This window comes from Bombina bombina, chromosome 6, assembly GCF_027579735.1.
Source record: "Bombina bombina isolate aBomBom1 chromosome 6, aBomBom1.pri, whole genome shotgun sequence".
NCBI lineage: Eukaryota > Metazoa > Chordata > Amphibia > Anura > Bombinatoridae > Bombina > Bombina bombina.
In genome coordinates this window covers 79265718-79282656 of record NC_069504.1, presented here as the reverse complement: position 1 = coordinate 79282656, position 16939 = coordinate 79265718, and the positions used below count along the sequence as shown (strand labels likewise).

Below are 16939 nucleotides of genomic sequence, written 5' to 3'. Positions count from 1 at the left end.
AACAAGCTGAACCTGATGTGATTACATTCAAATTTAAATTGGAACATCTCCGCGCTCTGCTTAAGGAGGTGTTATCTACTCTGGATGATTGTGACAATTTGGTCATTCCAGAGAAATTATGTAAGATGGACAAGTTCCTAGAGGTCCCGGGGCCCCCCGAAGCTTTTCCTATACCCAAGCGGGTGGCGGACATTGTAAACAAAGAATGGGAAAGGCCCGGCATACCTTTTGTCCCTCCCCCTATATTTAAGAAATTGTTTCCTATGGTCGACCCCAGAAAGGACTTATGGCAGACAGTCCCCAAGGTCGAGGGGGCGGTTTCTACTCTAAACAAACGCACTACTATCCCTATAGAAGATAGTTGTGCTTTCAAAGATCCTATGGATAAAAAATTAGAGGGTTTGCTTAAAAAGATGTTTGTTCAGCAAGGTTACCTTCTACAACCAATTTCATGCATTGTTCCTGTCACTACAGCAGCGTGTTTCTGGTTCGATGAACTAGAAAAGTCGCTCAATAAAGATTCTTCTTATGAGGAGATTTTGGACAGAATTCATGCTCTTAAATTGGCTAACTCTTTTACTTTAGACGCCACTTTGCAATTGGCTAGATTAGCGGCGAAAAATTCGGGGTTTGCTATTGTGGCGCGCAGAGCGCTTTGGCTAAAATCTTGGTCAGCGGATGCGTCTTCCAAGAACAAATTGCTTAACATACCTTTCAAGGGGAAAACGCTGTTTGGCCCTGACTTGAAAGAGATTATTTCAGATATCACTGGGGGTAAGGGCCACGCCCTTCCTCAGGATAGGTCTTTTAAGGCTAAAAATAAACCAAATTTTCGTCCCTTTCGCAGAAACGGACCAGCCCCAAGTTCTACATCCTCTAAGCAAGAGGGTAATACTTCTCAAACCAAGCCAGCCTGGAGGCCAATGCAAGGCTGGAACAAAGGTAAGCAGGCCAAGAAACCTGCCACTGCTACCAAGACAGCATGAGATGTTGGCCCCCGATCCGGGACCGGATCTGGTGGGGGGCAGACTTTCTCTCTTCGCTCAGGCTTGGGCAAGAGATGTTCTGGATCCTTGGGCGCTAGAAATAGTCTCCCAAGGTTATCTTCTGGAATTCAAGGAGCTACCCCCAAGGGGGAGGTTCCACAGGTCTCAATTGTCTTCAGACCACATAAAAAGACAGGCATTCTTACATTGTGTAGAAGACCTGTTAAAAATGGGAGTGATTCATCCTGTTCCATTAGGAGAACAAGGGATGGGATTCTACTCCAATCTGTTCATAGTTCCCAAAAAAGAGGGAACATTCAGACCAATCTTAGATCTCAAGATCCTAAACAAATTTCTCAAGGTTCCATCGTTCAAAATGGAAACCATTCGGACAATTCTTCCTACCATCCAGGAAGGTCAATTCATGACCACGGTGGATTTAAAGGATGCGTATCTACATATTCCTATCCACAAGGAACATCATCGGTTCCTAAGGTTCGCCTTTCTGGACAAACATTACCAGTTTGTGGCACTTCCATTCGGATTAGCCACTGCTCCAAGAATTTTCACAAAGGTACTAGGGTCCCTTCTAGCGGTGCTAAGACCAAGGGGCATTGCAGTAGTACCTTACTTGGACGACATACTGATTCAAGCGTCGTCCCTACCACAAGCAAAGGCTCATACGGACATTGTCCTGGCCTTTCTCAGATCTCACGGGTGGAAAGTGAACGTAGAAAAAAGTTCTCTATCTCCGTCAACAAGAGTTCCCTTCTTGGGAACAATAATAGACTCCTTAGAAATGAGGATTTTTCTGACAGAGGCCAGAAAATCAAGACTTCTAAGCTCTTGTCAAGTACTTCATTCTGTTTTTCTTCCTTCCATAGCGCAGTGCATGGAAGTAATAGGTTTGATGGTCGCGGCAATGGACATAGTTCCTTTTGCGCGAATTCATCTGAGACCATTACAACTGTGCATGCTCAGTCAGTGGAATGGGGATTATACAGACTTGTCTCCGACGATACAAGTAGATCAGAGGACCAGAGATTCACTCCGTTGGTGGCTGACCCTGGACAACCTGTCACAGGGGATGAGCTTCCGCAGACCAGAGTGAGTCATTGTCACGACCGACGCCAGTCTGGTGGGCTGGGGCGCGGTCTGGGAACCCCTGAAAGCTCAGGGTCTTTGGTCTCGGGAAGAATCTCTTCTCCCGATAAATATTCTGGAACTGAGAGCGATATTCAATGCTCTCAAGGCTTGGCCTCAGCTAGCAAAGGCCAAATTCATACGGTTTCAATCAGACAACATGACGACTGTTGCGTATATCAACCATCAGGGGGGAACAAGGAGTTCCCTGGCGATGGAAGAAGTGACCAAAATCATTCAATGGGTGGAGACTCACTCCTGCCACTTGTCTGCAATCCACATCCCAGGAGTGGAAAATTGGGAAGCGGATTTTCTGAGTCGTCAGACATTTCATCCGGGGGAGTGGGAACTCCATCCGGAAATCTTTGCCCAAATTACTCAATTGTGGGGCATTCCAGACATGGATCTGATGGCCTCTCGTCAGAACTTCAAGGTTCCTTGCTACGGGTCCAGATCCAGGGATCCCAAGGCGACTCTAGTAGATGCACTAGTAGCACCTTGGACCTTCAACCTAGCTTATGTATTCCCTCCGTTTCCTCTCATCCCCAGGCTGGTAGCCAGGATCAATCAGGAGAGGGCATCGGTGATCTTGATAGCTCCTGCGTGGCCACACAGGACTTGGTATGCAGACCTGGTGAATATGTCATCGGCTCCACCATGGAAGCTACCTTTGAGACGGGACCTTCTTGTTCAAGGTCCGTTCGAACATCCGAATCTGGCCTCACTCCAACTGACTGCTTGGAGATTGAACGCTTGATTTTATCAAAGCGAGGGTTCTCAGATTCTGTCATTGATACTCTTGTTCATGCCAGAAAGCCTGTAACTAGAAAAATCTACCATAAAATATGGAAAAAATATATCTGTTGGTGTGAATCTAAAGGATTCCCATGGAACAAGATAAAAATTCCTAAGATTCTATCCTTTCTTCAAGAAGGTTTGGAGAAAGGATTATCTGCAAGTTCTTTGAAGGGACAGATTTCTGCTTTATCTGTTTTACTTCACAAAAAGCTGGCGGCTGTGCCAGATGTTCAAGCTTTTGTTCAGGCTCTGGTTAGAATCAAGCCTGTTTACAAACCTTTGACTCCTCCTTGGAGTCTCAATTTAGTTCTTTCAGTTCTTCAGGGGGTTCCGTTTGAACCCCTACATTCCGTTGATATCAAGTTGTTATCTTGGAAAGTTTTGTTTTTGGTTGCAATTTCTTCTGCTAGAAGAGTTTCAGAGTTATCTGCTCTGCAGTGTTCTCCTCCTTATCTGGTGTTCCATGCAGATAAGGTGGTTTTGCGTACTAAACCTGGTTTTCTTCCGAAAGTTGTTTCTAACAAAAACATTAACCAGGAGATAGTCGTGCCTTCTTTGTGTCCGAATCCAGTTTCAAAGAAGGAACGTTTGTTGCACAATTTGGATGTAGTTCGCGCTCTAAAATTCTATTTAGATGCTACAAAGGATTTCAGACAAACATCTTCCTTGTTTGTTGTTTATTCTGGTAAAAGGAGAGGTCAAAAAGCAACTTCTACCTCTCTCTCTTTTTGGCTTAAAAGCATCATTAGATTGGCTTATGAGACTGCCGGACGGCAGCCTCCTGAAAGAATCACAGCTCATTCCACTAGGGCCGTGGCTTCCACATGGGCCTTCAAGAACGAGGCTTCTGTTGATCAGATATGTAAGGCAGCGACTTGGTCTTCTCTGCACACTTTTACTAAATTTTACAAATTTGATACTTTTGCTTCTTCTGAGGCTATTTTTGGGAGAAAGGTTTTGCAAGCCGTGGTGCCTTCCATCTAGGTGACCTGATTTGCTCCCTCCCATCATCCGTGTCCTAAAGCTTTGGTATTGGTTCCCACAAGTAAGGATGACGCCGTGGACCGGACACACCTATGTTGGAGAAAACAGAATTTATGTTTACCTGATAAATTACTTTCTCCAACGGTGTGTCCGGTCCACGGCCCGCCCTGGTTTTTTAATCAGGTCTGATGATTTATTTTCTCTAACTACAGTCACCACGGTATCATATGATTTCTCCTATGCAAATATTCCTCCTTTACGTCGGTCGAATGACTGGGGAAGGCGGAGCCTAGGAGGGATCATGTGACCAGCTTTGCTGGGCTCTTTGCCATTTCCTGTTGGGGAAGAGAATATCCCACAAGTAAGGATGACGCTGTGGACCGGACACACAGTTGGAGAAAGTAATTTATCAGGTAAACATATATTCTGTTTTTTTTATACTGAGTTTGGCAGCATTTCCTTTTATTTTAATAATGGGGGAGAGGGCGTCTGAATTTGCCACTAAACTTACTGGATCTACTCTGTTATGGTCAGAATGACAAGAGCAGCTGGGATTTCCACATACAGATGGAGATGTTTACTGTATCAAATAATTTCATGACTGAGAGTTTGCCGACTATGTTAACAAATATACTGACACACATATATATATTTTTTTCCTTCTAGTCCAAAATACATGCAGCAAGAAGCCTTAGTGAGATCGCCATTGATCTAACAGAAACAGGAACTTTAAAGACTTCAAAACTTGCCAATATGGGAAGCAAAGGAAAAATCATCAGCGGCAGTAGCGGAAGTCTCCTTTCCTCAGGTACGTGTTCGTTTGTTTTTACCAATGATTTAGCACTTCAAATGCGTCTTTGCTTTAAAAATGAATGTTATTGGGTAAACTCCTGGCACTGGCTGTGATTTTCATGTAAGAAAACAGTGATTTAATATAGGGATTGGTTGTTCTGATAAATTCACTTGAGAGACAAAAATAATTGTAATTTATGTGTGTGTATATGTAATTGTGTATCTGTGTGAATATTATATATATATATATATATATATATATATATATATATATATATATATATATATATATATATATATACATATATATACATATATATATATATACATATATACACTCATAGAAGGGCATTCACAGGACTTTCATAGATAATATTTAAATCTTTATTTTTAAATCATAAAAGCATAGATCACAAGTTTCGGCCCTATAATAGGCCTTTCTCCAGACTATATGTTATGTAGGAACATTTCTTTACAGCAGCATCACAGCCAAACTCCTGACAGACAGGCCCCTCCAGCTGTCTTAAAGATACGCACACAAACATTTTTAGAGTGTGTCTATAAAACTGAGAAGTTTTTCACTATGAAAATTAGTTAATTGATGTCAACAAGCCACAAGAAAGACTTTTACAGACAGGAAGAGAACATAACATCCCTGGGGACCAGATAAAATCTTTTATTGACATCTATTTTCATGCTTATATTTCTGATAAAACAAAGGTCTTGTGTTGACAGTGATTCATAGCGACTATAGGAAAAGGCAAGTTACACTTTCCATACTTTTTTTATATAAATATATTACAAATACTATTATTATTATTTCCTTTATCTGACTGTGGCGTGAGTTTCTCTAATCTCACCGGACAGGCCTGGCTGTTATGTGTACATAATTTTCTAATTTCGGCATCCCTAACACAGCTGTTTCTATGTTTTGCCAAAAAAAAAAAAACCATTGGATGGAAGTTAATGAAAGAAAACACATATGTTGTTTTCACCGGACTTAACCCCTCCACTGCTGGTATATATAATATAATCGGTGGTTATGTAATATCATTGTTTTTTGCTGGTAGCCCTTCTTCTTCTGTTTTTGTTGGATTCATATGATACAGCCATTTATTCAGCTATATACAACTTAACTAGTAATTTGCTCACTATAATATAATAGCCTTTGGAAATAAAGTTGCATTAATTGTTTTATTTGTGGAATAACAAACTGGTTTCAATAAACTTTCCAGCATTGGTCCACTTGGGTGTTTTTATGGTAATAATTTTGGTTTTTGGACCATACACACATGGAGCTGTCAAACAGGGGATAATACCATGTTTATATATAAAATTTGTGATTCTTCAACACTAAGGGCTCAATTTATCAAGCCCTTCGCCTCCCTATGACTGCAGGTTCTCACAAGAGAACCTGCAGTCAGGATTTATCAAGCAGTGGTCATCCCTATCCTCTTTACCACCTCTTAGGTGGAGAATTTAAATCTCCCCGGTCTCGTCCAACCGGGGAGATTGACAGCTCCTGCCCGCACGCAGCCAATCACAGGTGGGCGGGATTGCACGCAGCCAAAATAACTAATGTGCAATATTAAATTCCGGCAGCAGATTGCTATCCACGAGAGGAGAGCTGGGCGGACAGTGGCAAATATGTAAGCCCCTCTCCACCCTTAAATGATAAATCGAGCCCTAAATACCCCAACACAGGAAAAGATACAAGAAGCAAGAAAACTCACTAGCGCACTATAAAAGTACCACTTAGTCTTCACTGCATTTTGTCCCCAATCCCAAGAAATCACAACAGTTGTGGTAGAATTAATTAATTTACTTATGGGACGTTACAAATTAAAGGGACGGTAAACACTGTTGCAGTTGTTTAAAGTTAAACCCAATTAGTGAAAGATTTGTAGTAGAGTTAGCCTTGAGAAGTCAGCATGGTGCTTTTCATGTTCTGAGAAGTAGAAACTGCTTAATTTTCAGAGCAAAATTACATGAAAAGGGGACAAAATAATGAAAATATATTTAAAGGTTGTTTCATTATGCACAACTAAATATTTTATATAAAAATCTCAAGGTGTTTACTGTCCCTTTTAACTATAGTGACCCAGAGAGTGGGAGATCCGTTTCCCATAATTTGTATACTGTGCCTGTTGGGAAATGTGAAGCCTCAGTCTGTAGTCTCCTTATCTTTGCTGCTGTAAAGAAATGTTCCTACATAACATATAGTCTGGAGAAAGGCCTATTATAGGGCCAAAACGTCAACTTGTGATCTATGCTTTTATGATTTTAAAATAAAGATTTCAATACTTGTACGATTTGAATGTTTCTATATACCGGTCCGGTGCAATATCAAAGTTAAATGTAACATAATATTATTAAAATAAAAATTAACTAGGAAGACCCACCTCAGGGTTTTAGGTTCTGATTAAGGTTTTTTTTTTTCCGTTCCCCTTTGTACCACTATGTTAAACATATACAGAGATAAAAATATGGAACCGGTTCTTTACATTAGAATTTGTCTACCTGCAATGGTGTTACATTTTCCTTTAAGAGTTTGTTTCCAGTGCTCAGTTATTGGAACAAAAAAAAATGTCACTTCATTTTTACTGTTGTCAAATAGAAAGCGACTGACTAAATACTAAAAGAATGTAAAGTGGCACCTTGTGTCAAGCCAAAACCGTTCAGAGGTCAAACAGCTGTTTCCCTTCATTTGGATCTGTAGTTCCTTAAAATGTGGTTCTCATTTTTCCTTGTCTATTCCTTATATCCAGGAGAGTTTAAAAAATATAGAAATTCTTCCTGATATACATGAAGATATCTAATAATTAAAATCTCCACTCTGGTCATGGTAACATTAATATGTCAGCTTTATATTTAAGAACTCTGTTATTTTTACACTATTTTGACAGTTATCAATTTATGGGAAATTGTGATTGGCTGATGGCTGTCACATGATACAGGGCAGGGTAATATAGAAGGAACTTTACAATTTATCAGAAAACTGCTCATTTGAAATTCAGATCCACTATACATCTGTTAGTTCAGATGAATGCTGCCTTTTCCATGCTTATTAAATTTCAGCCTATATTTCTGTCAATAAAGAATGCTCAGCAAGATAAGTGAGATCTTGTGTACATCCTGTGATGATCCCTCTAGGGTAACTTATATGAGAGATTCTATTGTTCGACCTGGTGTATAAGGATATCCTATGTTCAATTCAGGAATATGTGACAGGCTTACTATTTTATCAACTTGCAGTATACATAGAATTTATGTATAAATGTGAGCTGTGTAAATCTCATGTGTTTGTCATATAGCTGTGAAAGGTAACCAGATGCAGCAGATTTCCAGTCTATTGTGTGGTTTGGTGAAAATGAAAATCTGAATTGCTGTTTTGGAAGCAGAAGTCATTTATTTTATTTAAAGATAGTGGCCCAGATTTGCAAATCTATTTAAGCGTAATAAAGCAATATACTCCAAAGGTCACCAGCAAAGGAGTGGATATTAAACTGTTAATTGTACTTGCATATAACTGTGTTTAACCCATACAATGACATTGAGCTGTAAAATACATAATACCTTTTTTTGCTTGTTGAAACTGCCACCTGTACTGAAAATTTCAGTACTGCAATGTTGGCTATAAAAAAGCTATGTAAACAGTAGTACAAATAAATTGTGAAGTGGTTTGTGATAGAAAGTGCAGCCCATTTAAAATAGGAGGTATCTCAGGAACGAGAGCTGGTAGCTAGCTCAATAAAGTCAAGGAGGTTACTGGCATGGTGTATGGACCCAATTTCTTGTATTTGTCATTTAGCAGCTTTAAATGACAAATACAAGAAATTGGGTCCATACCCCATGCCAGTAACCTCCTTGACTTTATTGAGTTAGCAACCAGCTCTCGTTCCTGAGATACCTCCTTACCTCCTATTGTCCCGATAGTGAGTCATGACATGTTTGACGTTTGTATTGTCACAGTCTGGTGTTGAATACTTTAAAGATAAACCCATTTACAGCTATCCAAAAATAACACCACCAGCATCGGAAAATAATCCATTCAATTTAAAGTTCGTGTTTTCCTCGTCTCTTTGAGATAAGTCCTCAGTATAATGTCTGTGCTTAGTTTCTGTAAACCTTAGCCGGTGACAGATCACCAAGCAATAAAATAGTTTATTTTGGCAGTGTCCCGAGTTGTAACACTTGTATATCTACTGACAATGATATGGCTGTGTGGAATTAACAGACGTCTGGGGAACTTGGCAGAAACTCAGCTGATCTAGGTTGTTTTGCTGTGTAAACAGTGGAACCTTCTGGAATCAACATTTTGTTACCGTGTCTACAACACATTATTATAGGTTGCACTATCACACAATGTGCACATGATTATAATATGTAGAACACTTTCATATCACAGACTCAACTAAAGCTGTCAATGTCACAAATCTATAAGATCATGGACACTGCAATAATTTAGGTTTATGTGTAGGCTAATTTATCACCCTCTGCCATCTAGCGAATGAACGTACTCACCAATATTTCTAGGGGCTACATTACAGCAGCAAAAATACGCTCACTATGTTAATTATGTGGCAGCAGGTAGCTTTAATGTTTTTTGCCCTGTTCTTATTTATGTGTTGGCAAAAATATGGACAAGGAAATATGTAGCTATATGTAAAAAGTTATTTTAATTCTCTTTTCTTTTTGTTTTTCTGCCACTCAGCTTTACAATTCTTGTAACATAGCTACAAATATATATTGTCAGTTTGGGCACTGAGAGAGGTTCTAGGTGGGTGGGCTGTTTAGTTTCTATTTCAAAAGGCACACTAGGCAACTATCTAAGGTGTATCCTATGCAAACGCCTAGACCATAGCTATTACCACTGACTTAACATGAGAATAAATTGCATAAACCCCACTGGACTCAGAACACGTCAGTGAATTTATAAATTGTACTTATTGGACTTTTGTAAATTATCTCCACCAATGAGAACTGCAACCAGCTTGCACAAATCTAACAAGACAGAGAGTGAGACTTTTTTCTGAGGCTTCACGTAATTACTTTTGCCTGGAGGGTTTTGAGCACTAGACCTGTCTAAGTCATAAACAACAAGAATCTTTAGTACAATCACTAGGTCTTCTGCACAGCAGGTGTTTAGTATATGAGTAATATATTTTATGGGGCTTTTAACTTGAAATAAGTAATTGTTATGACAATTTGTTGAGATGACCACGATTAATGTTGTCCCTATGTCAAAGAATCCCATAGATGCTGTTCTATATCTTCAGCAATCTGTTTGATTAAATACACGTGCAAGGTTTTTAAGCTTTGTCATCTAATCAAAGGTAAATGTTCTAAGTAACCAATTTAAAATTATGTTTTCGTTTTTTGTCTTAAACTGGACATTTCAGTAATGCATTTTCTAATGCATGTTTCTGTTTTCAATAAGTCGATATTTTCTTGTATTGGTGGATTGAAACTTGCCTTTGCAAATATGACAATTGTGGTTGTTTGTCAATTACAACGAGTAGCCATTTGTAGGAAGTACACAGCTTATCATGCTGTATTACTTTCAATTTAAAGGGATACTAAACCCAATTTTTTTTCTTTCATGATTCAGATAGAGTATGCTATTTTAATTGACTTTCTAATTTACTGCTATTATCAATTTTTCTTCATTCTCTTGCTATTTTTATTTTAAAAAGTAGTAATCTATGCTAAGGAGCCGGACCATTTTTGGTTCAGCACCCTGGATAGTGCATGCTGATTGGTGGCTACATTTAGCCACCAATCAGCAAGCACAACCTAGGTGCTGAACCAAAAATGGGCCGGATTGTAACCTTACATTCTTGAATCTTCAAATAAAGATAGCAAAAGAACGAAGAAAATATAATAATAGGAGTAAATTAGAAAGTTCTTTAAAATTGCATGCTCTATCTGAATCATTAAAGAAAAAAATTGGGTTTAGTATCCCTTTAACTTAAAGGGACACCAAAGTCAAAATTAAACTTTCATGATTCAGATAGAACACGTGCCTTTTTTTAAACAACTTTCCAATTCACTACCATTATCAAAATGTGCACAATCTTTTTATATACACACTGTCCGAGGCACCAGCTCCTACTGAGCATGTGCAAGATTCACTGTATATTTGTCACATGATCCAGAGAGAATGAAAACTGAACTAACTGACATTTGTCAGAAACAAATCTACTACTCGTTCAGACTATGTGCTTTTGCATTGTCTTTCTATTATGCATTTGTTGATTATGCAATTCTATTTTTCATGCTTTAGACAGAGCATACAATTTTTTTTTTTTTTTTAACCATTTATTTATATCCAACAATGAGTACAAGTTCCATGAAAACAAGAATCCATGATTTTAGAGTTCATAAACAATCAACAGACAAAAAAAGAGAAAGACAATGGGGAGAAAATAATGATTATTAACCAAAATTATATATTACCCATCATGTGCACAATTGATAAAACCTAAGCCATCTGCCTAATTTTTTATTACTCATTGTTGGAGTGTTTTATTTATAAGAATTGAGGAAAAAAGAAGAGGGAAAAGAAAAGAAAGAAGAAAAAAGAGAGGAAGAAGAGAAGAAAAAAAAAAAAAAAGGAGTCCCGGGTCTCCCATTCCCTCCCCAGTTCACCACATACCCAACACCACTAATTCCGAATTCTTAAATGGAGAGATTAAGTAATCGATTTCTCTCTCAGGGAAAATCTTAAGAAATGGAGCCCACTTGTCAAAAAATTTCTTTACATCAGGTTCATTGTCTATGTTAGTGTTTTTCTGTTCTAAAACATATTGTTTCTTTAAATGATCCCTGATTTCAACAATGGTTGGCACCGACCTCATTTTCCATTTCTGGCAGAGCAGATATCTGGTAGCTAAGATAAATAGATTAACTAGTTTCTCATTAGGCTGTCGCCCTATTCCAGGTTTCAAACAGAATACAATCTGGAACAGGGAGAGAGATATTTGTTCAATTTTAAGTTTACTTTTAAGCCAGTATTCTAGCTTGCTCCAAACATTGCTCACTCTAGGACATTGCCAGAACATATGAACTATGTCAGCAGCAAAATAAGAACATTTGGGACATTTATTAAATTGATGATTACGGACTCTGAGGCCTCTTTCCGGGGTGAAGTATGCCCTATGCAAGAGTTTTAAATGAGCATCACGCCAATTAAGGGAGGATGTTGTTTTTGTTACTTTATTAATTGACAATTGAATAATTTCTGAGTCAATATTACTGTATGGGATTAAGGTATCCCAGGACCCGGCCAGTTTTTCCAATGTCGGGGTTGCTTTGGTAAGGTTCAATGAGTAGTAACATGGGGCAATAGACATGGAAGAATTTTTAGTTATCATTAACCAGGTTTCTAAACTACCCAAGGACCAATTCCATCCGATCTTGTGTACAAGCTCTGTAATATAGTGTCTTATCTGTAAATATGCATAGAAATCTTTATTTGATAAATTGAATTCATGTCTCAACTCCTCAAAGGATTTAATGCATTTTCTCTCCTGATTGACAAAGTGAATAACCCTGTCCAGCCCCTTGCTATGCCATCTATTAAAGATAAGTGAATCCAATCCTGGTTGGAAATTCGGGTTTCTAGTTAGGGGAAGATGTTTTGACCCCATAGGGCTTATAGAGAGGGATTTAGATATTTTGAACCAGGCTTTAATCGGGTTTGAAATGGATTTAAGCTCCTTTATACTTCTGGGGAGATCTTTAGGGCTCGTGTGTGCAAGAGCTATTGGGGAATATGGGTCACATATATTAGATTCAAGGTCATTATTTAAGACATAGTTCTTAATGGAAAACCAATCTGCTATTATGCGGGCCAAAAAGCAAAGATTATAAAATCTTAAGTTCGGAAGTGCCAATCCTCCCAGCTCCCTTGGCACCATTAGTTTAGCAAGGGCTATTTTAGGCCTCTTCCCCTGCCATACAAACTGCCCAATTGATGAGTTCATTGAGCGAATGTCTCTCTCAAATAAAATTAAAGGGACATTTTGTAAAATATAAAGCAGTTTTGGGAGCAGGGTCATTTTAACTAAGGCTGAGCGGCCGGATATTGAAAGTGGTAGATTTTGCCAGGCCTTAAGCCTTTCTTTGATAAAGCTTAACATTGGGGTTATGTTCATCTTATATAGATCTTTTAAATTAATTGGTATTTTGATTCCCAAGTATTTCAATGAATCTGTTACTACTCTAAAGGGTAGGTCTGTCTTACTAGTTTTATTTTTCCTGAGCCACATTAGTTCCGATTTTATCGCATTTACTTTGTATCCTGAGAATACCCCGAAGTGGTCAGTGATTTGCAATAGTTTTGGAATATTTTGCGCTGTGTTGGATATGTATATAAGTAGATCATCCGCATATAGTCCGACTTTCATTTCATGCCTCCTAATTTTTATGCCCTCCAGTGAGTTCCTAATTCTAATTGCTAGGGGTTCTATGGCTAGGTCAAAAAGGAGCGGGGAGAGAGGACAGCCCTGACGAGTGCCCCTTTTTAATGTAATTGGTGGGGAGATATCATCGTTAATAATCAATCTTGTGGAAGAGTGACTATAGAGGCTCTCCACAAATTTAGGGAAATTCCCTACAATCCCGAACCCTGCTAATGAGAGAATTAGATGTTTGTGAACTACCATGTCAAAAGCTTTTTCCGCATCAAGTGACAAGATGGCCAGGTCCGGGGAGTCCTCTCCCCCCGCCCCCTGTGGGATCACTCCCTGAATATATTCCATAGTCACCAGTAATTCCCTGATCTTTGCAGACGAGTTACGATTATTGAGAAAACCAGCTTGGTCCGGATGGATTACTATAGATAGAATAGCCTGGAGCCTAGTTGCTAAAATGGAGGAGAGTATTTTATAGTCTGAATTTAACAATGCAATTGGTCTATAAGACTCCTTACATGTAGGGTCCTTCCCTTCTTTTAAGATCAAAGTAGTTAAAGAAGACGCAAAGGAGGATGTGGGTTGTTTATGAGAAATAAAGATATCATTATAAAGGTTTGCTAAATAAGGAACTATCTCCGACGATAAGATTTTATAGAGCTCATTGGGCAATCCATCCGGTCCAGCTGCCTTGTTCAAGGGGAGCTTAGAGATTATTTTTCCAATTTCTTCCCGCGTAATAGGGGCGTTAAGTCTAGCGGCCTCCTCGGAGGTAATCCTAGGAAAGATAATATTACTGTAGAATTCGGCTGCTTTATCTATGTCAAAGTCTGTATTAGTATAAAGTTGTTGGTAGTATTGATGAAACAAATTTGTGATTTCATCAGAGCTAGAGAGATATTTCTCATTATGTTGGATTTTATCAATGTTAGATTTTTTGTTCTCACTTTTAATTAGTTTAGATAGCATTTTACCAGACCTATTTCCGAATTTGTGTAGTTTAGCTTGCAATCTAATCTCGTTATGTGTTTCCTGAGCTAGAAAGAAGGTATCTCTTGCTGCTTTAATTCGTATGTACTTTGCCCAGTTTAGAGGAGTTCTCTCTAATAAGTAAGTGTTGTAGGCATTAACCAGAGAATTATAAACTTCCTTTTCCCTTGCTTTTCTTTTTTTATTTTGGATGATGGAATATGCTGTGATTTCTCCTCTGAGGACTGCCTTAGCAGTTTCCCAGAAGATATCTGAACGGTCCACATAGTTGATGTTAAATTGCGCATATTCCGTGAATCGATTCCTGAGCCACTGTTTAAACTTCAAGTCAGTAAAAAGGAAATAAGGGAAGAAAAAACGAAGGGTCTTTGATTTAAATTGTACCCAATTAAATTCAAGGGAGATAGGCCCGTGGTCTGATAGAAAAATTGGCATTATCTGAGATTTAATCTTTAAGGAACTCAGATGATCACTAATCAAGAATAAATCGATCCTGGACAAAGTTTTGTGAGCCTTAGATAGGCAAGTGAAATCTTGTGTGTCGGGATTCTGATATCTCCAGATATCACGCAGGGAAAGAATTTGTTTAATCTTTTTGACCAGCTTAAAATCAAGATTATCCTTCTTCTGTTTCAGAGGCTTAGAGTCTTTTCTAAGTCTGTCTATAGGGCATTGGGGGGCCATATTAAAGTCCCCCCCCAGAATTAAATAACCTTCCACACAAGAAAGAAGTTTAGTTTGTAATAAATCCCAGAATTCCGGGTCAGTTTTATTCGGGCCATAGACATTACAAATTGTATATTTTGTCTGGCCTATTTTTACTTTGACTACTACATATCTCCCCCCGGGATCGGCCTCAGAGTACAGAACCTCTGCTTGAATTTTTTTGCCTATAAGTATTGCAACTCCCCTTTTCTTCCCTTGACTTGGTGCTACATAGACCTCTTTTACCCAGGATGATTTTAGTTTTAATGACTCCTCTAAACCTAAATGGGTTTCCTGTATTAGGCCAATATCCGCCTGAGCCTTCCGCAAATGTGATAAGATGGCTTTACGTTTGATGGGGGAGGAAATTCCTCCAACATTCCACGATACAATTTTAAAATTATCAGGATTAAACGTCATATTTCTCTATGTATAAAGGAAGTGGTATTGGTGGAGTGAGGAGGGACGAGAGAGCCGGGCGGGAGGAGAAAGAGGAGAAAGAGAAAAAAAAAGAAAAAAAACACAGAACCCCCGGACAAAAAAAATGGGAAAGGGGGAAAAAATAAAAAAGAGTAAGAGGGATCTAGTTCCTCTTGGTTTATAGTCACTTCCATCATACTCTGCCTACTTAAGCTGCTAATTTGTAAGCTATATTTATGTATCTAAAGTCTTAAGAAGATTCTCCGCTATTTGAAGATCATCTGTAATGTGTGTTGTCCCATTTATTACTACCTTCAGTTTTGAGGGATAGATAAGGGCCGCCCTACAACCTTGATGAATAAACTTAGAACAAATTGGGGCCAACTCTCTTCTCTTTAAGGCTGTATCTGCCGCAAAATCCTGAAAAATCAGAATTATACTGTCTTCTATTGTAATTGGTTGGTTCTTCCGAAAATACTGCAGGAGAAGATCTTTATCTTTATAATTCAATAATCTAACGATTATAGGTCGCGGTCTCCTGCTAATGTTGCTGTCAGGGCGTAGAGGTCCCATTCTATGGGCTCTTTCTACTATAATAGGTGGGTGTGTAGAGGGGATTTTTAGCGCTCTAGTAAGTGTGTGAGAAATAAAGGTATCAAGGTTTTCAAATTTTTTATTTTCAGGAAGACCTATTATTCTCAGGTTGTTCCGCCTAGAGCGGTTTTCGAGGTCTTCGACCCTGTCTAACAATTTTTGTATTATTTTAGCTGAGGTCTCTATTTTGGTACTATGCATCGTTGCTTGGTCTTCTAGGTCTGAGACCCTCTGTTCTGCTTCTTGTAGTCTTCCCGAGAATTGCCTCACTTCTTGGGTTAGAGAGGAAATATCTAGCTTAATATCAGATTTAAGTAGTTCAAATTTGGGGGCGAGAGCCTCCGTGATATTAGACACCAATGCCTGCATATCAAGGTTTTCTGGTAATAATGTCATATTACTGGGGTTTGTTTGTTCCTTAAGTTTCCTGTCTTTATGTCTTCCTGCCATATTTGGGGAAGGATTTTTAGGGGAGTTGGAAAGGAATTTATCCATGTACCACGTGGTGTAAGTGAACAATTAAGTGCCACACGCGAGGGGGGGGGGAGAGAGAAAAAAAAAAAAAAAAAAAAAAAAAAAAAGGGGGGGGGGTGAATTGGGAGTGATGGATTGTGTGCGGGAAAAGGTAGTGCAAGATGTGCCAGGGAGGGAAGCTGGGAAGTGAGGGGGTATTTATCTAGGGGCTACTAGAGCCCGGCGGTGCAAGGGGCACTAGGCCCGTGGTATGTGAAAAAATAAAAGGTACAAAGTTAATGTGTGTATTAATTTATAATGAAGAGTGAGAAGTGAAAAAAGAACAGAAAAAAGTTTATAGTGGTAGCAGGGAGCGTTCCTCTCGAAATCTCCTATGCGTAAACAGGAAGTTACTTGTCAGTCGTAGTTGGCCCCTTTATCAGAGTTATCTTTTAATATGGAGGATTGGGGGTCAAAGTAAGAAAGGGAGGGGGAAATACAAGGACTAAAGTTGGTGGTTCTACTTGTATGATGTTGTTATTAGTATATGTAGTATGTTTTTATAAGGGTTGTGAACTAAGTGTTTTCCCAGAGACTAATAAAAAAAATAGAGATGTGCCTATATTTGTGTCTCTGTATAATAATAGCGGGTTAACG

At 38.8% G+C, this 16939-nt stretch overlaps 1 protein-coding gene across 5 annotated transcripts in view; it reads left to right on the top strand.

Annotated features, from left to right (window-relative positions):
* Window positions 1-16939, top strand: part of FRMD4A (FERM domain containing 4A) — an 818993-nt gene that overhangs the window by 734209 nt on the left and 67845 nt on the right. For all 5 annotated transcript variants that reach the window (XM_053716492.1, XM_053716495.1, XM_053716493.1 and 2 more), the window contains exon 14: window positions 4578-4719. In XM_053716492.1, coding sequence (XP_053572467.1) covers window positions 4578-4719 — 142 coding nt within the window. The remainder of the gene's footprint in view (window positions 1-4577; window positions 4720-16939) is intronic.